The sequence below is a fragment of the Chlorocebus sabaeus genome, chromosome 27 (genome assembly GCF_047675955.1).
Source record: "Chlorocebus sabaeus isolate Y175 chromosome 27, mChlSab1.0.hap1, whole genome shotgun sequence".
In the NCBI taxonomy this organism is placed as follows: Eukaryota; Metazoa; Chordata; class Mammalia; order Primates; family Cercopithecidae; genus Chlorocebus; species Chlorocebus sabaeus.
Window position 1 is genome coordinate 44,575,231 of NC_132930.1, and position 23,203 is coordinate 44,598,433.

The 23,203-nt window shown below is 50.6% G+C and overlaps 1 protein-coding gene across 4 annotated transcripts in view; it reads left to right on the top strand.

Moving 5' to 3' along the window:
- Window positions 1–23,203, top strand: part of SORCS2 (sortilin related VPS10 domain containing receptor 2) — a 550,792-nt gene that overhangs the window by 476,362 nt on the left and 51,227 nt on the right. For all 4 annotated transcript variants that reach the window (XM_073012526.1, XM_073012528.1, XM_073012527.1 and 1 more), the window contains exons 9-11: window positions 8,897–9,076; window positions 14,878–15,024; window positions 21,703–21,805. In XM_073012526.1, coding sequence (XP_072868627.1) covers window positions 8,897–9,076; window positions 14,878–15,024; window positions 21,703–21,805 — 430 coding nt within the window. The remainder of the gene's footprint in view (window positions 1–8,896; window positions 9,077–14,877; window positions 15,025–21,702; window positions 21,806–23,203) is intronic.

Here is a 23,203-nt window from a genome sequence, read left to right on the forward strand (position 1 = left end):
TGCCTGGCCCTGTGCCAGGCCCTAAGCCTATCCTGACTTGTGGGGCAGTAGGACTCACACACAGGTGCTTGGCGGTTCCAGGTCAGGATGGACAAGAACAGTGTGGCCACGCTTCCTCCAGCCACTCGCCCCTCACACGCTCCATTCCAGCCCACCCAGCCCTTCCAGACTCAGCTGTGCCCAGCTTCATCCTAGGCCTCTGCCAGCTTCTTCCCTCTGCCTGGTTCATCTTTCCCCGGAACTCTTGCACATGTGGTATTTCAGGAGAAATATTGCTTGCTAATGGCCCCCCAGGCAAGCCCAGGCCTCTGTCTTCTGGTCCCATCCCACTCTTCTCCTTGCTGGTGCCCAGGGTGCCAGGGACGCCTCCATCCCGTGTCCATCTCCTGCTCTCCTCTGACATTGCTGGGGTGGAGATGATCTCTGCTGTACTCACCTCTGCATTCCAGCCACCTAGTATGCTGCCTGGCATACAGTAGGTGCTCAGTTAATGCTATTGCCTTTCCCTTGCTTCGGAAGGCAAAGAAGGGGGACCAGGGGAGCTGGGAACTGCCCAACTCTGCCCCTGCCCCTGCCTTGAGGCCTCTCTCCCTGCTGTTAATATATTATTCCCACCTACCAGAGGAGGTGATGGAAGTTCAGAGAGTCAGTAACCTGTCTGAGATCACACAGCTAGTTAGAAACAAAGGCAGATCTCAAACTGAGGTCCGGGTGAGCCAGCCCAGCCTCATGCCACACCTCCCTCCTGAGGACACTGGGATGACACCTTCTGAAGGTCTCTGTCCCACATGCATAGCTGAGAAGCAGATGAACCTTCCCTTCCTCCACATGTATTTACTGAGCACCAAATATAAACCAGGATGTGTGCCAGGAGGCCATGCTGTGAATCGGAAGCCCCAGGCTCCTGCTCCCGTGGGCTTTGCAGACAGAGAACAGGCAGGAGATCCCGTAGACAGACAAATGCATAAAATAATTGCAGGTTGTGGTTTGTGCTAAGAAGGGAACAAGAGGGAGAGACAGAGAGTGATGGAGGGCATGTGTATGAGTGTGTATGTGCGTGTGTGTGTGTATCCTCACGTGTTTGTGGGTGTGGGCGTGCTCATGTGTGTGACTGATTTAGGCCAGGCAGCTATGGAGGCCCCTCTGGGGCTGGGAGTGGGAGGGACTCTTTATCCGAAGCTCCAAGGCAGCTCTGAGGACAGCAAGGGAGAAAGTCATTCGGGAGGAGGGCAGAGCAGGAGCTAAGACCCTGGGGTAGAGAGTGAGAGTGGAGTGGGAGGGGGCTGATGGCTCTGGGCCCCCCAAGCCCAGGCTGTGGCTTGTTGTAAAGTGCTTGGCCATGGGAGCTTCTGCGCTGGGCACCCTCAGACCTCTCCTGAGCCAGAAATGGGAAAAGTCTAGGAGGGCTTTTAAAAACTTCTCTTTAAAAAACAAGAAAAAAGGCCAGGCGCGGTGGCTCACGCCTGTAATCCCAGCACTTTGGGAGGCCGAGACAGGCGGATCACAAGGTCAGGAGATCGAGACCATCCTGGCTAACCCGGTGAAACCCCGTCTCTACTAAGAAATACAAAAAACTAGCCGGGCGAGGTGGCGGGCGCCTGTAGTCCCAGCTACTCGGGAGGCTGAGGCAGGAGAATGGCGTAAACCCGGGAAGCGGAGCTTGCAGTGAGCTGAGATCCGGCCACTGCACTCCAGCCTGGGCGACAGAGCGAGACTCCGCCTCAAAAAAAAAAAAAAAAAAAAAAAAAAAAAAAACAAGAAAAAAAATAAAAGGAAAATAAAGAAAAGGAAAAAAGGAGTGAGTTTAATAGACTGAACGCCAGGCTTGGCTGAGTATGTAAATTAAAAGCTAATGGTTTCATTTCAGGCAAAGGCACTAGGTGTCTGTCCCTCTGGAGTGAGGGACCTTTTCAGCATCTGAGAAGCCTTCCTTTGATTTTTGAGGGCTACAGCATTAGAAGCTCCTGTGTCCTGGGCTCTTTGTCCTGGTGTTGGGGAGAGGAAAGTGCACAGCCCAGAATTAGGCCCATACAGGGACCCTCTCTGCTCCCCTCTAGCATTGGAGGCTGGGGTGGCTGGGCCAGAAGTCAGCCTGCTGCCAAGGGTGCTCTCAGGAGCCTATGGCTGTAAGTCATGACCTCTGTGACCTTGAGCGATGGCTCCCTGGACCTCTGCTCCCTAGATCTGCAGATGTGATGTCAGTGAGATCTGCAGGAAGCATCAGGTCGTGTCTCCTGCTGTGGACCCTTAACGGTGTGCATTTTACCCTGATTTTCTTCTTCCTCCATTTCTACGGAAATTGGAGGTCATTGAAAAGAATCAAGAGGCTCTCACAGCAGTGACAGGCACACACCCAGCCTCATGTCATTAAGTTTCAAGGGAAGACCAGGGACTCATCCAGGGCAGGTGGCATGTGCTGTGACTGTCAGTGTCCTCCCTCAGGGGTCCATACACAGGACCCAGTAACCAGCAGTTGAAGATAATGGTCACTTCCTCATCAAGAAGTGGGCAAGCTGGGCTGCTGTCAGGAGAACGGGGCCCCCAGAGCCCTCCAGGGTCTTCAAGACCACATCTCATGTAGCTGAGACCTTTGCCCAGCCAGCCAGCCTGCTTCCTCTCCACCCAGGTCAGGACAGCAGCCTGCCCAGTGTTTCCTATCAACAACTTGTAGAAGTGGCTAATTGAATTTCCTCATCAGATGTTGTTGTTTTATGGTGAATTTGTAACTTGCCTGTTTCCTCTTCCCACAGACTCAACCCCCCTCTTTTTTATATATATATATTTTTAATTGCTTAATTAACATTATGAAAATCATAGACATTGGAGCAGGGGGCTCACCTGCAAACCTCTCACCCCCTGCACCCGATGTCTCCCCCACCAATTCTTGGTCTCCCCGCATTCCTCAGCCCTATGCAAAAGGGCTTTTACGTAGCTTTTTACGTAGCTGTAGTCCTGGGTCTCCAGCCTGCTTTCACAGGACACTATAGACTGTGAAAGTCTCACATGAGACTATTTCTTGAATGATGTACGATATCTACTTTAAATGACTGTGAAGCTTTCTACTGAGGAGACTGTACTTCGTTGAGCTAAGCCAGATTCTTGTTGCTTGGAGATTTGGGTTGTTTCCATTTTTTTATAATTATAAACAGTGCTGCAATGAATCTCTGTGTGCCCACAGGTACTTCTTTTTAATTTTCTCAAGTTAAAGTCTAAGAAGAACTTCAGAACAAAGGATATAAATATTTGTGTAGCTTAGTTGCTTGGGCAAGCTGGGCTGCTGTCACCAACAAAGTTGGAACAGATCAGCTTCAACATAGCTTTACCATTGTTTTCTATTTTCCTTCTATGTTAAAGGGTATAAATGATACCATCCTGCTGTTTTAATTTACCTGTCTATGAAAACTGTAAAGGGTGGGCCATTTTTATATTTGTCAATATCCTTTGCTTATTTATGTGTCATCATTTTTAAAAAAAAAATATTCAGTTTCCCTAACAGAGGTAAACAATAGGCCAAAGCTATAAACAGACAAAAGAGAAGAAAAATCCAAATCACTATCAATTATATAAAGGCATTCATAACAATGAGTAAATGCAAATTTAAAGGGAAATATTCCTGTATTTGCCATAAATGTATTTAAAGTAAAATAAAATTTTGAAACCATATTAATAAAGAAAGAAGTGACATCAGATAAGATGGCAGAGCAGGACGCCCCAGGAATCCATCTTCCCACCTAGACAGCAATGGCACTGGCAGAACCCATCCAGTGTAACTGCTTTGGAATTCTCAAGTGTATTTTAGAGCCTGCATTTTCCAGGGCAAGGCATGGATGGCATATCAAAGTCAATTTGGATAATGTCAGCTCTTAGCCTGGTAGAGGCTTCCCATCCCCCACTCCTCCAGCCTCATGGCAGGCAAATGTGCATGTATCCCCAGAGCAGCAGGCACAGAGCTTGAAGGAGCTGGAGGGCGCAGGGGTGCTATAAGGACCTTGTCTTCCAAATACTGAGGATCTGTGCTCTGACTACTGACTGCTTCTGACGACAGACGTGCAGATACCCAGACGGCAACCACTGTTGCAACCACCATGAGTTGAAACAGCTTCCAGGAGATTTAAAGGGTCACAGCCTGTTTTACTCTCTTTTATTTTTCCCCCTTTTCCCTTTTGGGAGTCAGACATTCAAAAGCAACTGTATATATGGGAGAATTTAGAAAATCACTATGCATGCCCAGGGAAAAGCAGAGGCTCAGAAAAGGCCTAGGAAGATGTTAAGCTTACATGTATAGCTGATCCTTGGTAAAGATATAGCCTACAACCATCAAAAATAAGAACAAAACATGGCAAGCTCTATGGAAAGGGGACAAGCTAATTTCCAGAGTTACCATATTATTGTCCAATCTAATTGGACGTTAGACTCAATTGTCCAGTTTTTGACATAAAAAAGTTACGAGGTATCCAAAGAAACAGGAAAGTATGATTCATTCAAAGGAAAAAAATAAATAAACAGAAACCTTCCCTGAGAAAGACCAGATGGCAGATCTACTAGACAAAGACTTTAATATGAGTGTCTTACAGAGGCTCAAATAACTGAAGGGAAAAATAGAGAAAAACAAGAAAATGATGTATGGACAAAATGGAAATAGCAATAAAGAGATAGAAAAAATAAAAAGGAACCAAAAAAAATTCTGGAGCTAAAAAGAATAATTGAAAAGAATACTAAAGAGATTTGAAAACAGAACTGAAAGGCAGAAGAAGGAATCTGAGAACTTAAAGATAAGACAATTAAAATTATCAAGCTGAGGAGCAGAAAGAATAAGGATTGAAAGTGAACACAGTCTATGGGAGCTTTTGGACATCATCAAGCAAACCAACATATGATTGTGGGAGTCCCAGAAGGAACAGAAGAGAGATAAAGGCAGAGAGACTATTTGAAGAAATAATGGCCCAAAACTCCCCCATCAATTTATATTGATGAAAAACATGAATATAAATACCTAAAAATTCAAACTCTAAGAAGGATAAACACAAAGAGATCCACACCAAGACACATAACCAAATTGTCAAAAGACGGAAACCCTTTTTTTTTTTTTTTTTTTTTTTTGAGACAGAATCTCCCTCTGTTGCCCAGGGTAGAGTTCAGTGGTACAATCTCAGCTCACTGCAACCCCCACCTTCTGTGTTCAAGCAATTATCCTGCCTCAGCCTCCTGAGTAATTGGGATTACAAGTGTCTGCCACCACACCCAGCTAATTTTATATTTTTAATAGAGACAGGGTTTCACCATATTGGCTAGGCTGGTCTAGAACTCCTGACCTCAAGTGATCTACCTGCCTTGGCCTCCCAAAGTGCTAGGATTACAGCCGTGATCCACCATGCCTGGCCAAAAATCGAAACTCTTAAGAGAGAATCTTGAAAGTAGCAAGAGAAAAATGACTTGTTACATATAAGCAATAATCAATATGATTATCAACAGATGTCTCATCAGGAACCCCAGAGTTCAGCAGGCAGTGAGCTGATACATTCAAAGTGCTGTAAGAATTTGATGAAGGTGTTGGTTCATTAGACTGTTTCATGAATTTCATATAAACATCTATGGAGAAATTTCCCATCATGTCTATTAAAAATGTTTTTAAACTTTTCCAAAATTACTTATTTAAAATGCATTCACTACAACTAATGGAAGAATACATTTATTTACCTTATAATACAACATAATAGACAATACTATGTACATAATTAACAATACTATGTATATGCATAGATACCCTTTCTACCTGCTTGCCTCTCCAGTCCTCCCTTCCCTGACCGTCTCATTTCCTCATTCCTCAAGGAGGTATTGTTGAAAGTCCTGGATACCCCTCATATCCATTCTGCCCCTTCATCTTAGTTCAACAAACCACAGACTTTGGCTAGTACATTGCTTTCCAGCTAAAAGACTGCATTTCCCAGCTTCCTTTGCAACTACATGTGGTCAATGCTTCTAAAATCTAGCCAGTGAGATGCTAGTGGAGTTGTCCTGTGTGGCTTCTTAGAGCTCTCTAATAAAGAGAGTTTTTTCCTGTTTCTGTTACTCACAAGCGAACCTAATTCTACCTAATAACAAATATTGGCAAGGTTGGTGTTTCCTTCCGCATATTTCTCCAGGTCATACAAATATGTACAATCATACATACTAGATGTATATTTGAATGTGTCTCACATCCTTCCTTTAAAAATATCAAAATGTCTCTACTATCTTTTCTCAGAGAAGACAGTAAATGCAATAGGAAGCAAAAATTGCCTGTTATTTATAAATCTCTAATCAGCAAATATTTTAAAAAGACCACTCTCAATACTGGCATATGTAAAACAAAATAAGTGCTCTCTACTCCTGCTGGTGGGGAAGGAACTAATGTAAACTTTCAGGATAGCAATTTAACAACAGGTAACAAGAGCTTTCGAAATGTTGCGATGGGGCAATTTCCCTTCTTAGGAGTTTATGTCAAGGAAATAACGAGAGAGCCAGAGATCTGTGTCTAGAAACGTTCAGGACCATCTCCCTGTTATGTTGAGAATGCGGATGGTTTCCCAGTAGGGAAGCAGCTCAGTGGAATACGGCCCGTCCACAAAATGGAATATCATGCAGTCATTAAAAGTGCTGTTTATAGATCATTTTAATGGCAGACACAGTGCTCTGCCTGTGACGTAAAGGGGCAAACTATACACTACACATGAAAAAAATATGTGCATCACACTTGAGAGAAAGCCCAAACGTAAACATTTGAACACGCTGGTGTCAGGTCTCTCTAGGGGGCACTGCTCGTAACCTCGAGTCACTTCATGCATTTTTCTTTGTTTCCTAGATGTGGAAAACATTTACCCAATGCATTTACCCAGGTTATGTAAACATTTACCCAGGGGCATAGGAGGCACACTGTAAGTTGCTGCAATCATGGTAAATACTGAATCCTGATGACATGGTTGACGTCAAGTCCCCTGAGCTCAAAGCACCCATAATCGCAGTCCCGCCCGCCACCCCTGCAGGAGTCTCACATGCTACCTGACAATCTGACTGCACAGTCTAATTCCCTGCCACAGCCCGGGCTGGTGGACAAGGCTTCCCCTAGTTGGGCAGCAGAATGACCAATGCCTGGATGACAGAGTGCATTTTGGCCCATGGTCCTGAGTGGGGAGGAACAGGGAGCTGACGTGAGGAGGACAGAGCAGCCACAAGCCTGCTGCCTCCGGGCACTTCGCGTGCCTCCGTGGGCGCTGCATCACCTATGGTCCCACTTCACACGTGGGGACAGCCAGGCCCTGGCACCTTGCCCTATCATCCTTCCCTGGTTCTGTGTCTCTCGGTGCCAGTCATTTCTGTGTGTTGAATTTCAGTCCATAGACACAGGACTACAGCTCCTGCCACTGTGGGGTCCTCTCTGCCTGTGGGCTGCATGGTAGCTGCAAAATAGCATTACTCTCCTTTTCTGCACAGTCCTTGGGGCTGCACAGCACAGGGAACAGGCAGGGCAGTGAGGGGAAGGGGCTAGGCCTCAGCGTTCAGGAGTCCAGCCCGACCCTGAGCCACCTGCTAAGGCAGCTTCTTCCTCACTCTCCACTGAAAACTGAGCTCCACTAGGCAGAATCTGGATTTGATCTATTATTCAGAAAAAAAATAAATAAATAAACTCCTTTCCTAGGCCCTCCCATTAGATGAGAACATGTGAAGGGAGACATCCCCAAGCGTCCCAGCCACAGCCACACCATAGTTGGGAGGGGTGACTCCATAGGTGGGGCCAGCCGAGGCCCCTCTGTCACCTGTCCTCTGCCCCTGGAACTTGGCAATGTCTTCTCAGAGGGCAATAAAGTTCCAGAGTGAGAGAAGGCAAAGGAACAGCGGTGGGAGGGAAGCTGTTTAGGGCTTCAAAATGGGCCTGTCCAGACCCCTTTACTCATGTCTCCCACATGCATTTGGTGCTGGCTGGGCAAGAAAAGAAAACAAGAAACTGAGGTATTCCTGGTTTTCCTTTTTATTCCATTGGGTTTTGGCTGCTTTCTGAGTTTAAAAACCTGGGACTGAACCCAAAGACCACTGCCCTGGGCCCACTCCAGAGCTGCCCAACACACCTGCTTCCGAATGGAAACTGAGGCGAGGCACTTTGCCCTGGCTGCCCTTTCACCTTCTGAGACCACCTTATGGGGTCCTGGTGGGGCTCCTTCTCTGCCTCCCCCTCCAGACTGTGCCCCCAGGGCTCAGGGCTGGCAGGGACCAGCACAGAGGGACCAGGAGGAAGGCTGGAGCGTGTACAGGTGGGGATAGTGTCCCTGGACAGCGAAGCTTTAGTGGATGAACCCACAGATACCTCCCTGCGGGTCGCAGAGGACAGGGCCACACCTGGCTCCCCACTGCACTCAGGGCCTTTCCAGGTATCCAGTGGCCGGAAAGTTTCTGGTATGGAGTGGGTGCTTCCCAAATGTGTGTTGAATGAAGGAGGGAGCAGAGACTCACCTGTTCCTGTGGATAGGAAGAGAGGGAGGGGCTCCAGCCCTCACCCCCAGAATCAACCATCTGGGGGTGCATGGAGGAAGAACTCCGCCTCCCCACTGTTGGATGGATGGATGGACAGCCTGATGTGGGACCAGGAGGAGGTGTCCCCAGGCCACCCTCCCATAACCCAGCTTAGAGCATCCCAACGCCATCCCCATATTAGAGATGGGGAAATGGAGGCCCAGGGAGGTGAGGAGACTTATCCAAGGCCACAGACCCCAGAGCAGCCGAGCCAGGAGGCAAATCCAGGCCAGACTGGCTCCAGGAGAGCCCGAGGCCTTCCCCACCCTCAAGGCTTGTGCAGCTGCCTTCTTCCTCCCACGCGCAGCCCCCAGCCTGGCCCTGACCCTGCGTTCCCCGCACATCCCCGCAGGATCTGCAGATCATCAGCACGGACGAGAGTCAGGTGTTCGTGGCGGTGCAGGAGTGGTACCAGATGGACACCTACAACCTGTACCAGTCGGACCCGCGCGGCGTGCGCTACGCACTGGTCCTGCAGGACGTGCGCAGTTCGCGGCAGGCGGAGGAGAGCGTGCTCATCGACATCCTGGAGGTGGGTCTGGTGTGGCTGTGGGCGGGGTCTGCCGCCAACCCCCTGCCCTCTCGCCCCACCTCCTCCTCCTCCCTCCCCTCCTGCCTGTCTCTAATGCTGTCTTAAGGGTCTGCACACGTCTTCTGTAAACAGCCAAATATTTTAAGCTTTGTAGGCCAAGAGGCTATTATATAAGTATTTTTAGAGGAAGAGAATTTCCTTCTTGAGGAAATTTGAAGTACAATGATCATCGAGTACAAGTTTTTGTCATGAGAAGAATGGAATTCTTTGAGGGAATAACATTTTACTGACTTCCGTTCAGCCTGAGTGTTCTCTGCCAACTCCCTCACAAGCCCTCATCAGAAGTCCTGGGCTGGGGTCACCCCTGAGGGCAGCGCTTCTCTCTGAGTGCCCCGTCTCTCTCTCCCTCTCTCCCTCTCTCTCTCTACCCCAGCCCTTTCATCTCCTTTTCCCTCTCTGTGTCTGAAGTCTGCCTTCCTCTCTCTCTCTTTCTCTCTCTCCCTACCCCAGCCCCTTCATCTTCTTCTTCCTCTCCCTCTCTGTGTCTGAAGTTGGCCTTTCCTCTCTCTCTCTCTCTCTCTCTGTCTCGCTTGCTCTCTCTTGCTTCCTCTCTCTCGCTCTCGCTCTCTCTGTCTCCCTGGAATCCAGCCCTCCAGCCTCCCTCCTGTCACTTCTCTCACCACATATGAAGCTCTGGCCTCCCCTGCTGGGTTGCCATCCGAGCTTGGATGGGAGCCTTCCTTGCTGCCCTCCTGGGTTCCCGCTGGGCCTCCAGCATAAGCCTCCACTGACCCCAGAGAATGCCCCGTACATCGCACCACTGTTGCTCCATTTCCACCTGGATCCCTGCAACAGCCCTGCTCCGGCCAGGCCCATTTACAGGTCAGAAAACTGAGGCTCAGAGAAGGCAAATGGCCCGCCCAGGCAGACCCAGACGTAAGCAGGAAAACCAGGACCAGCCCAGGCCTGTCTGCTCTGAGCCTGGTGCCCTCCTCTTGGGACACCTCTCAGTTGTTCACCTCCAAGCTCCTTCCTCTTGCCTGTGGGGACACCCCCAAATGGCCCATTGACGCAGGCTGGGGGAGTGTCCTGTGGGTGGCCAGTAGACCCTGGGCAGGCAGTGGCATTGATGGGCTTGTGAGTGGGAGGCACCAGGCTCAGCATTCATCCCTCCCTTGCCAGAAGTAGCAGAACTGTGGTCCTCAGGAAAGTCACAAATGGAATCATTTGTTTGCAATGATAACCCATTTGTCAGGGTTTACCTCCCCAGCGGACGATGCAGATACAGCCTCGCTGCCAAAAGCCCCCTGCAGGCAGCGCCCATCCCCACCCCTAGTGTCCCAAAGGCCTTGCCCTGTGAGCCTCTAGGAGGGGACTGGGTCCAGCACAAACGTGGCTCTGGAAGGCAGTGGGTAGGTGATGATGGGATGGGAAGGGGGCCAAGAACAGGGTGGGGTGGGGCTCCACAGTTGTCCTGTCCATAGGCATCTGTGATGCCTGCACCACCGCATGCCATGTTCTGGGCCCTGCCCTTGGGACGCAGGCTGGATATGACATGCACCATTTACCCCTCATGAAGCAGGAAGACGGCTCCCAGCTGTAGTTCTGACTGAGAGTGCCGGGGCCTGAAGACATAGCACAGAGGCAGTTGGCCAGCCTGGGGCAGAAGTCAGGGAGTGCTTCCTGGAAGAGGCTGAGCAGGAGTTAGCCAGGTGCAGAAGGAGCTCAGGGCCACACACAGAAACCTCAAGGCAAGAGGAAGCAAGGAGCCAGAAGAGGTTTGCAGTGGCCCGGTCCAAAGGTGACTCCCACTCTCCACCACCTGGGTGCCCTCCCAAGGGATATCCTTTCTCTGAAAACCATCAAACATGGGTCACAGCTGGTTGTTACAAGCACAACTCTGGAGCCTGACTGCCTGGGGTCAGGTCCATGAACTGGTATGTATTTGCTCTGTGGCCGTAGGTGGGTTTCTTAACCTCTCTGTGCTTCCCTATGTACAACAGGGATGGTAGCAGCACCTTCCTCACAGGGTTGCCGTGAGTTTTACGGCTGTCATTCCTATGAATAGGCAGAGCAGCGCCTGGTTCCAAGTGAGGACTCACTTTGTTTGCCAAGCATTTGCCCTTTCTGGGGATCAGGGATAATTAATGAGTGGGGGCTGACCCCTGAGTCTCACTGCACACAGCCAGTACTGTTGCTGTCGTGGTTGTTGTGCACCCAGCAGCACATCCAGGAAAAATGTTTGGTGCAGATGACACAGCCAGGTACTGCCTCAGAAGGCTGTGGGGATCTCTTCCCCTGCAGGGCACAACCTAGGTTCGAGGCAAGACAGCAGATCTTTCCTGGACTCCTCTTGTGCTGGAGCTTGGGTTATGAATGGGGACTTAGGGAACATAGCCCTGTCCCCTACCCCCAAGGAGCCCTGGCAGCAGGCATCTCAATGGGCTGAATGGCAACCCCGAAATAGGCATGGAAATGGTGGCCCACATCCTAATACCCAGGCCCTGCAATGTGACCTTATTTGAAAAAGAGATTTTTGCAGCGTCATGAAGTGAAAGACTCAAGCAGACATCATCCCGAATTATCCAAGGGGCCCTAAATGCAATCACAAGTGTCCTTATCTGAGACAGGAGAGGAGCCACAGGCTCACAGAGTGGCCCCGTGGGGACAGAAGCAGAGACTGCAGCCGCAGGCCAGGGAGGGCTAGAGGCGCGGAGCTGGAAGAGGCAGGAAGGATCCTTCCCTGGGGTCTGCAGAGGGAGCACAGCCCTGCCCATGCCTTGACTTTGGACTCTGGCCTCCAAGAGAATGAATTTCTGTTGTTTGAAGCCAAACAACTTGTGGGACTTTTTTTCACAGCAGACACAGGAATGAATACAGCTGTGATATGGGCAGTTATGCAACGACACACTGATATTCTGAGCTAATGCTCCGCCAGTCAGACCCACCCAGGGGCCTTGGCCTATATCTGGATCCACGTTCTTTATTGCTGAGCGTTTTCATGGACACCCAGCTGGGATATAAAATGGCAATTACCCAATAACAAAAACCATCATGGGCAAATCAGCCTTCTACCTGCCCGGAGGACAGCAGAAAAGCATTTCCACCAAGCAATGGGCAGGGCAGAAGCCCTCTGGGTGATGTCCCTGGGTCCCCGTCCTGCCTGCCTTGTCGGGGTTCTATGAGCTTGTAAGACACAAAGACTTGCGGCACGTTCCCCGGGCCTCCCTTCAGCACCAGACCACACAGCAAAGGATGTGCAGCCATTTGGTGGGTGTGCGGCTGGTCCGAAGTCTAGCACAGAGGGACCTGTCTGCGGCCAATCTATAGCCAACACTCACACTCACACACACAGACACAGGCTCACACACATGCACACGCTCTGCCCTCTCCCAGCCCCCGGCAGCTCATCTCCTGCAGACCAAGCCCAGAGTCTGGAGGGAACTCAAGACGCCTGTGACATGGAGTCCTGGGTTTCTGCAGGGCCTGCAGTTGGTACCGCATCTCACAAAGAAGCTGGACTCTGGGCCAGGGACCCCATCTGCAGTCATCAAGTCGAGTGAACAGGAGACAGAGTGATGCCACATGGGCAAGAAGGAGCTGGCTCATCCTAGCCTCTGAGACTGTCCGCCCAGCAGGACCATTGATGAAGCTTCCTCTGCAGAGAGGAAGGCTACCCCCTAGACCACAGCATCCTATGCAGATAATACTGGCAGCTGAATGCTCTGTGCGTGGATTTGCCACATGTATGACGTTCCCTAGAAATTCTGGGAAGATACTCACAGTGTGATCCACTTGGCTCCTAACTCTGCCTGCCTGTGTTGATAAGACCCGGTGGGTCCCAAGGCAAAGAGCCTGTCCTGCCCCCCAACTCCCACATCCAGTGAAGGCAGCCCTGAGTCTCTGAGAGCCAACTCCGAGGGTAACCTAAACCAGCCACAGCCATCAGTGGGAGGCAAAAGATCTGTAGCTACCACCCTATGCCTGCCCCAACCTTGCACTTTGAAACAGACAACTCGTTTGCTAGTTTCCCAGCTCCACAGATGGATTTTACCCAGAGCTCACCCACATCTGGTTTAGATGACTTAGATGGGAAGATTTGGAGCTTTTGATCTGGTGATATTTAGAGGAGACTTTTGACTTTGAATTAATGCTGTAATGAGATGAGAACTTTGGGAACCTTGATGGGGTGAATGTATTTTGCTTGAAGACTGATGTGTGTCCTTGGGGGTCAGAGGAGGGACTGTGCTAGAGAGAATAGTGCCCCCTCAAAGATGGCCACATCACGAGCCCCAGAACATGCATGTATGTTACCTTATGTGGTAGAGGAGGAATGAGGTTGCAGATGGAATTAAGGCTGCTTGTCAGCAGACAGGAAGATGACCTGGGTTATCTGGAGGGGCCTAGGGTCAGCACACAGGTCCTTAACCTTGGAAGAGGTAGGCAGGAGATAGAGAAGATGTGATGGTGGAAACATGGTCAGAGAGATGCAGCATTGCTGGCTTTGAAGACAAAAGAAGGAGCCATTAGCCAAGGAATGCCGGTGCCTCTAGAAGCTGGAAAAGACAAGGAAAGGGATGCTCCTTTGGAGCCTCCAGAAAGGAATGTGATTCTACTGACACTTGACTGTGGCCACATGCTAGGCTTCTGCCCTCCAGAGCTGTGGGAGAATACATGTGTGTTGTCTGAAGCCACTGGGTTTGTGACCATCTCTTATAGCAGCTGCAGGAAGCTCAGACCCCGGTCCTCTGGTTTCATCATCATCATGGCTGCTGTTCTTCTCCCCTTGAGGACCTGCTGGAGTTGTGAGAATTCAGTGAGAGGACATGTATTAAGCTCAGTGCCTGTAACATAGAAGCACTTAATAACTGTATGCCATTACTATCCTAACTAGAATCTTTGGCTATGGGCCTTTGGGCAGGTGGCACCCCCTCTGAGCCTCAGTTTCCCATGGTGCAGGCTGCATATACAGGTGTAGAAATAGTTTCTGACCTGGAACACAGGAGGCCTTGACAAGTGGTGGGCATTCTTGTGCCTCTTCACACCACACTAGTGGATCTTGATAAATATGAGTCAAAACCCTCCATGAAATAAGGAACTTGCAGGAAAAGACCCTCTCTGGGAGCAAACCATTCGGTTGAACTATGTGAAGTTGCTGACAGTTGCACGTTTCTTATAGGTCAACTTAGTAACCACTCTTGGACGTTTGGGTCACTGCCATGGGCCTCTTAGGAAACCTTGAGAAAGGGACCAGGTTAGCTCTGAGCACTGAAGGCAAGTGGAGCCCTGTCCTGGGTGTTCTAGTGGAAGCATGGACCCTCCTGTCTTCATTCCTTGGCATGTTTGTATGTGGATTGAGCTGGGGGTCCCCAGAGGCAAGCCCAGGGGCAATTCTATTGGTCCAGGATGCATGGTCCAATAGAAACAAGAGGCACTGGGGGGATCTGAGCTCTGAATCAGGACCTCTGAGGCAAGGATGGGGTGAGTTTGAGGGACAGGCAGGTCAGGGGTCCAGAACCCCACTTGCCATCTGATGGTTGGTGTCTGGACCTGGGAGAACAGCTCAGCACCATGAAGATCATTCAGGCTTCAGAGCTAGACCAAACTAGCTTCCCATTAAAGCTGGGGCTGGAGTCTTGGATCCCTGGTCCCTCTAAACCTCACTCACCTCTAGAATGTGTCTCAGCTGCTGGCCATTGTGAGTGTGAAATGAGGCCACATGTGGGCTGGAGCACGGTGGATACATGGTCATCAGAGTGCTCCAGTGTAAGGTTGCAGTCCTTCTTGTATTTTTGTCCCAGGTCAGAGGGGTGAAAGGAGTCTTCCTGGCAAACCAAAAAATTGATGGGAAAGTGATGACACTTATAACCTACAACAAGGGCCGCGACTGGGATTACCTGAGGCCACCCAGCATGGACATGAATGGAAAACCAACCAACTGCAAGCCTGTAAGTACCTCGGCTCACATCACATACCATCCATGGGGTGGATGCTAGATATAGCTTCAGTAATCAAAAAGGTCAGAGGTGGTATGTCTGAGAAGGACCATCTGAGACACATGAACCACCTATTTCTGCTGGGCGTGGTAGAGAGGGTCAAATGAAACTCCTTGTTTTACAGAAAAGTTAATTGGAGGTCAGAGAGGGAAGTGCATCAGTTTTTCACACAGAATTGCTGTGCAATAAGCCACCCCAAAACAACAACATTTATTTCCCAGATCTACAGGTGGGCTCAGCTGAGTGGCTTTGCCAACCTTGGCTGGGCAGCTCTGCTGATCTTGTCTGGGCTCAGCTGGGCAGCTCTACTGATCTTGTCTGGGCTCAGCTGGGCGGCTCTGCTGACCTTGGCTGGGCTCAGCTGAGTAGCTTTGCTGATCTTGCCTGGGCTCAGCTGGGCAGCTCTGCTGACCTTGGCTGGGCTCAGCTGAGTGGTTCTGCTGATCTTGGCTGGGCTCAGCTGGGCAGCTCTGCTGATCTTGTCTGGGCTTGCTCATATGTCAGGGAATTGACTGATTTAGGCTGGTCTCCACTCTGCACATCTTGCATCCTTCTTCTGGAATCAGCTTAATTCTCATGGTGATACCAGAAGTACAAGAGGATAAACAGAAACAGGCAAGTACATTTCAAGCCTGCTGGTAAAGTCTGCTAAAGCTTACTGGTCAACATCAAGGATCTGGGAAGTGTGCTCTGCCCAGGGGAATGAGGGCTGGAGAGCAGACACTTGCTTCTAATTTGCCATGGAAGGCAGTGTACCATCATACTGTCAGTAAGTGATGGAGTTGGGCCAGAGCTCAGACATCATGAGCCCCAAAGCTGGCCCACTATCCCAGGGACACCTTTCTACGTGAATAGAAGTGTCGACTGCCTGAGTCCTTGGTTGCCTAGAGTTGGGAGGGATCTCTCAAAGTAGCTGGGACTCTTGCCAGCTGTGATGTGGCTACCAGGGATCCAGGTGGTGCACAGGCCCATGCTGGTGAGGAAGGAAAGATAGAGCTGTAAGGAGCCCTGATCCTAGCTAAAGTGAGCACTCAGCTGCCAGGGTCCAGTGGATGCAAGGGAGGAAGAGGCTGAATGGGCCAAGAGAATCTGACCAGCTTCTCACTCCCCTTCCAACACCCCCATGAGACCTGGCCTCTCCCGGGGCCTCTCTCCTTGCATACCACAGGGAGCTCACCACCACCAGCATCCCTGCCCCTTTCTGGGTGCTGGGCGACTCAGGGTGGGAGAAGGGTCTAGTGTTGGAGCTGCACAGAGCTGCTGTCTTAGCCCCCTGACTGTGTGATCTTGGTTACATCAACCAGTGACTCTGAGCCTCTGTTGAAAAGGGAGGAAGATGATAAACATCCCTGTGGCACTGGGGTGAGGATGAGATCAAAGAATGCAGAGACCGGCCTATGCCTGGCATGGAGCAAGCTGCAAGGAAGAGTGAATCTCGTCCCTTCCAAGCTCTCCCTCTTTCTACACTGTCCCCAAGGCCTAGAATGCCCCCTCCCTTTTCCTCATCTAGCAAGCTCCTACTAACACCTGAAAACCTTGCCCACATGTTCCCTCCACTGAGGAGCCTTCCCTGGGCATACTGCTTCTCTGTTTCCCACTGCTTCTGTTTCCCACCCAGAAGCATCTCTTAGACACTACACACTGGGGACACCTGAAACCACCCATCTCTCTGCCTCAGCTTCCTCATGTATAAAATAGAAAGAACAAAAGTACCTGTTTGACAGGGTTATATTCAGCAAATCTGCGTGAACACTTGCTATGTGCCAGGCACTGTTCTGCGGGCTCAGAACACACAAACCAACAAAACGAAAGACATTCCCTGTCTTCCTGGGATTCCACCTGGCACACAGGCACACAGCAGGGCTTAGAAAATGGTGAGCCGCTGCCGCCACCGGCCCCAGTGTTGGCCCATGGAGGCCATGGCACCAAGAGGCGAGCAGTTCCTCCTCCCAGACAGCCCTCACCCCAGAGCCAGGGCGGGACTCTGGCCCCCAGGGCAGCCCGTCGCTCTAAGCTGAGGCTTGAGCTCTGACTTGGGAACACTCACCTCTCAGAAGCCTGCTGTCCGCCTCTGCTTAAGCCCCCAACTCCTGCTGATAACACCTGTCGACCTGTGTGGAGAATTAATTACCTGCCCTTTGTAAAAATGCTTCCCAGAACAGAGTTGCTGTGAAAGGGCTAATTTTTGTATCATCGTCGGCAAAGTTAAGCCATGTTAATCTGTCAAAGCAAGTTTTTGCTAAGAATAGATTCTTGTCTGCGATTATGCAGCTCAGTGAGGAGATAACCTCGGTGAGATTTATGTCTTGGCCTTGAAACAATGAAATAGGAGCAAACTGGTGAGCGTGCAGCCCCAGGCAGGCAAGTGGGAACCCGACTGGGCACGGGAGAAAGTAGAGCCAAGTGCACGGAGCCCGCGGGGGCATAACAGACATCAAACTACAGCCTCACGGGCTGGGCACGGTGGCTCACACCTGGAATCCCAGCATTTTGGGAGGCTGAGGCAGGCGGATCACCTGAGATTGGGAGTTTGAGACCAACCAGACCAACATGGCGAAACCCCATCTCTACTAAAAATACAAAAATTAGCCAGGCATGGTGTCACATGCCTGTGATCCCAGCTACTTGGAAGGCTGAGGCAGGAGAATCGCTTGAACCTGGGAGGTGGAGGTTCCAGTGAGCCAAGATCGTGCCATTGTACTCCAGCCTAGGCAACAGAGTGAGATTCCGTTTCAAAAAAATAAATAAAAATTATACATATATATATATAAAAAACACCCGCATGGCTCAGAAGGCCTGGGCTATCCTGTATGTGTGGCCATGGCATCTCCAAGGGTGAAAGTGCAGAGCCAGGACAAACTGGGCCACTCACAGGACCTCCTGACTATGTCCCTCCTACAGCCACACAGCCTCTCAATGAATAGGCAAACTGTACCTGAGGACTTAGTACTCATAAAAGTGATGCCTGATTATTGCAGAATTCTTGGAAGATACAGAAAGTTATAAAAAGGGAAATAAGGTATAACCAGAATCACACCATCCAGAAAATTAGTAACTGGGTATTTTTGTTCTTTACAATCTTTTCACTCATACACACGTTACGAAGTCGTCATGGGGATCACGCATGTGCGTGATTTTTCAGCCCTCTGTTTTTCTCTTGACTCTGGGTCACAAATCTTTGCCCAGGCCACTTGACCTGTGCCCTATCTGGGGATACCTCCTTCCCTCAATGGGGAAATGCAGGGATGGCTTTAACAGAGGAGTGGCATGATCAGATATGTTTTAGGATGATCCAGCTTCATTGGAAGGTGGTTTTGAATCTGTTTGCATCTTGAATTCAGCATAAAACTTCATTCACTGCACAGTGCATGGTCACTCTTCTGAGGCGTGAGGCTGTGATGAGTGCTAGGCATCCAGGTGGCTGGTGCTGCATCTCCCAGTCCTGATCCATCTGGTAGTCTTTGATGATTTGCTAGACACTTCTTTAGGGCACCCTCTGGCCCCTATGTGCCAAACAGGCAGAGAAGGGAGAGTCCTGGGACAGCATCAGCCCCCAGCTTGGCTTGCCTCCAGCCCTGCAGGAACCCAGGCACACTTCAGTCAACACTGCAGCATTCTGCACAGACTCCCAGGGCCACAGCCTGTCCTGGGGGTCTCCTGTCCTTGTCCTGGGTGGCCTCGGAAGAAGCCCCATCTCTGACGACACGCACCCAAGGCTAGTTCTGGGGCTCCTGATGCACACTGGCCTGCCACCTGTGCAGGGCATCCTGGTGCCCTGTGGGCAGGCTCCTCCAGGCCTGCTGGCATTGCCCTTCCTTTCACCTGGTGGCCCAGGCTCGGGTGGGAGTGAGTGTGTCAGACACCAGCACGGTGCCTGCAGCTGCCTCAGGAGCTGGGGGAGACGTCTGTTTGGCCATCAGCAGGCCCCAAGGTGAATGCAAAGGGGTTCGTAGTGCTGCCTGTGTTCACCAGTGACCTGCAGGCCATAACTGGCCACCCCACAGGGAACCCTGAGGAGGGTTCCACTTCTCTGGCCTGAGTGCCAGGCAACCAGGATAGGCCACTAGTGGTGAGGGGTGGGGAGAGGTAGCTAGGGTTTGTGAAGCAGCACCCTCTAATTCAACTCTGCCCACTGTGCATGCAGCAAGTGACCAGATGTGCACAGCTCATCAGGGGAATGGGAGAGGTTGATGGAGACCAGCCCATGAGCTCTGGCCTTCTAGAAAACCTAGAATATCAAAGCATGGCAGAGCCAGGGCGGCCTCTGCCAGGCATGCTGCTGCTGGGGACTCCCGCACCACACCCCTGCTGAGCTCCTTCTCCTGATTAGAGCTGCCTTCTGCAGTGCGGAAGCCAAACCCTGCCTACCAGGATCACAGCGGCCTCCTTCCCCAGCAAGCCGCCTCTGTCTTCCTTCCTGAGCTATCTGGGGGAGCAGGAGGGTAGGACTGAAAGGTGCCAGACCTGCTTTTCCGTTGTAAGAAATCGGAAGAATCTATTGCAGCGGGCAACGTCTTAACATCTCACAGGTGTTCAGTGGGGCCTATTTGTCACCATTCGATCCAGGTGTTTCTGGAACCCTCAGGTGGCTCTCCAGGGGTGACATAGTGCCCAGGCTCCTGCCACCCGGGGCCCTGTGGTCTTCAGCTCGGACTCCCTGGGTTCCCCTGGGGATGGTCTCAGTCCCTCAGACATCTTCAGGATGTGCGTCTGCAATGGTCATGGGGCACCTTTCAGCTGAATTTGCAACCTTTCTTTTTTTTTTTTTTTTAAACAGCTTTGTTGAGATCTCTCATCCACATAGTTCACCTTTCAAGGGCAAGTTCAGTGGCTTTTAGTCTATTCACAGAGTTAGGCCACCATCACCACTGTCCCTTTTAGGACATTTTCACCGCCCAAAAAAGAAGCCCCTGATCCTTAGCTGTCACCTCCCTATCCCCCATCAGCCTCCAGCCCCTGGCAACCACCTGTCCATTCCTGGCTCTATAGATTCCCTGCTCCGGGCATGGCTCATGGATGAATCGTACAACATATAGTGCAGCCCGTACATCTGTTAAATCCTAGAGCAGACAAATAAAGGCCATCTGCCGACTGCAGCCGCCACCCGGTCGCATCTTATCCAAGTCAATATCCAATTTCCTGAACGGTTTAACATTTAAGTTAGGGTCACCTGTGTAAAACGTAAGCAATTCATGGGCCAGAAGAAAGTGTTATTATAACATGAAATGAAGAGAGAGGTTATCTCTGACGTGGATGTTAGTAGATGATATGACACCGCAATGACGAGGGGATTCTGGAATGAGCCCTGCAGAGCGGGTCAGCAGGCCTCACCGTCACTGTCTCCATTTTGCAGATGAGGAAACTGAGCCCTGAGGCTGCCCAGAAAATTAGTGGTGCCTCTTAAGTTACAATTTGGATCTCTGGGCACCCAGTTCTAGGATATTTTTAAGCTGGAGATTTTTGACAGAAAAGAAAAATAATTTTAAGGTGGCAAATACAATGTTTACCATTCTTATAAGTAAACAATTAGGCAGTACCTTGCCCAGGGGAAGGGCTGGACCCCAGAGGTGTGTCATATTAATCCAATATCCTGTGAAGCAGAGGTTATTGTCCCATCTCACAGAGAAGAAAGAAAGGCACAGGGAAGCTAAGCATTTTTCCTAAGGCCACACCTCCATTTAGAGGAGGTACGAGGAGTACAAGCCCTGCCCTTTCTGTGACCAGCCTGAGGACTGCCCTGCCTCACTTCACCCTGTGGAGTTCCCTGACTTGGGGAAATTAGGAAGGCTGAGCCCAGAGTCATTCCCCCACAAAGCCTTTCGGCATCTGTCGGTTCAGTGGGGTCTCTGGTGGTGCACCTATGTCACCAAGGAGGACTCGGCCAGCCAGACCTCTGAGACCCAGTATCTCAGGCTGCCAGAGGGAGATCAGGAGAAATGGGGTCTCTGGAGCCAGCCCCCTGGGGCTCTTGCACACTTAACCCACTCCTCTGTATCTCAAAGTGGGAGAGTCTTACGGGGTGACATCCTCTGATGCCAGGGGTACTGTGGTCACATAAGAGGCTCCCAATAAAAGTTCTGCATAGGTGAATGAATGAATATGAGCTTGGGCCATGCAGGCTCCAGGAATCACATCCCACAACCCAGCACTGCACACAGGACCTGTGTTGGTGAACCCACCTGCCGGGACCCATTCCCAAGAGCCCTCAGTGGGAGAAGCCCCAGCAGCTGCATCTGTGAGCAGAGGCACCACACCCAGGGGCTGCAGGGGTCCCTAATCTAGACCAGGGAACCAACAGATCCTCCTGGGTGTCTCACCATACCTAGATGCTGTGGGGGTCCCTAATCTAGACCAGGGAACCAACAGATCCTTCCAGGTGCCTCACTTGTGCCCGCTTCCACCTCCCAGGCTGTCAGCACAGGATCTGCTGAAGCTTCCCTTGTCCTTCCCACCCTTTCCCTAGAGGTCAGCCTCACACCTGCTTCCCATCCTCCATCCATTCCTCCAAGGCACTCCTGGCCCAGCCTTCTCTCCCAAAAAGCCACAGGGGCAGGTTTGTCATTGGGCCTAGTTTTCCTAAGGATGCTCCTACTCATGTATTGACAATTGCTTCCTTTCTCTTCCTTGCAGCCAGACTGTCACCTGCACCTGCACCTGCGCTGGGCAGACAACCCCTATGTATCAGGCACCGTGCACACCAAGGACACCGCCCCAGGCCTCATCATGGGGGCAGGTAGGTGACTTCCATCACGGGCAGCTGACAGGTGCCGTTACAGCCCACGAGTACCTCCAATCTCAAGGGTCAAAATGGATGGTCATGGGCCTGAGGGCATAGTATGTCCCTTAGGAAGCAGTACCACTGCATCTCCAGGAAGCTGAGCTCTCATGGCAAATTCTGAGAAGTGAGTGCATGGCCCAGGGTGGGCATATGATATGTGTCAGCAGAATGGAAAGATGAACAGATGGAAGAGTTGATCAATGGATGGATGGATAGATGAAGTGATAGATGATGGATGATGGATGGGTAGATGTTGGATGAATGATGGCTGGCTGGATGATGGACAGATGGTGAATGGATGGATGGAGGATGGATAGGTGAATGGATGGATGATGGATGGATGGATGATGGTGGATGGGTGGTAGATGGGTGGTAGATGGGTGGGTGGGTGGATGGATGAGTGAATGGATGGATGAGTGGGTGGGTGGGTGGATGATGGATGATGGATAGATCCTGAATTGATGGATGGATAGATGAATGGATGAATGATGCATGATGGATGGATGGATGATGGTGGATGGGTGGTGGATAGGTGGATGGGTGGGTAGATGGGTGTGTGGATGGTTGGATGGGTGGATGGATGATGGATGATGGATGGATGATGCATGATGGATGGATGATGGTGGGTGGGTGGATGGATGGGTGTGTGGGTAGATGGATGAGTGGATGGATGGATGAGTGGATGAATGGACAAGTGGGTGAATGGATGATGGATGATGGATAGATGCTGAATGGATGGATGGATAGATGAATGGATGGATGATGCATGATGGATGGATGATGGTGGATGGGTGGTGGATAGGTGGATGGATGGGTGGATTGGTGTGTGGATGGATGGATGAGTGGGTGGATGGATGATGGATAGATGCTGAGTTGATGGATGGATGATGCATGATGGATAGATGCTGAATAGATGGATGGATAGATGAATGGATGCATGATGCATGATGGATGGATGATGGTGGATGGGTGGTGGATAGGTGGATGGATGGGTGGATTGGTGTGTGGATGGATGGATGAGTGGGTGGATGGATGATGGATAGATGCTGAGTTGATGGATGGATGATGGATGATGGATAGTTGCTGAATGGATGGATGGATAGATGAATGTATGGATGATGGTGGATGGGTGGTGGATAGGTGGATGGGTGGGTGGATGGGTGTGGGATAGATGGATGAGTGGATGGATGGATGATGGATAGATGCTGAATTGATAGATGGATGATGCATGATGGATGGATGTTGGTGGGTGGGTGGGTGGATGATGGATGATAGATAGATGCTGAATGGATGGATGGATAGATGAATGAATGGATGATGCATGATGAATGGATGATGGTGGATGGTTGGTGG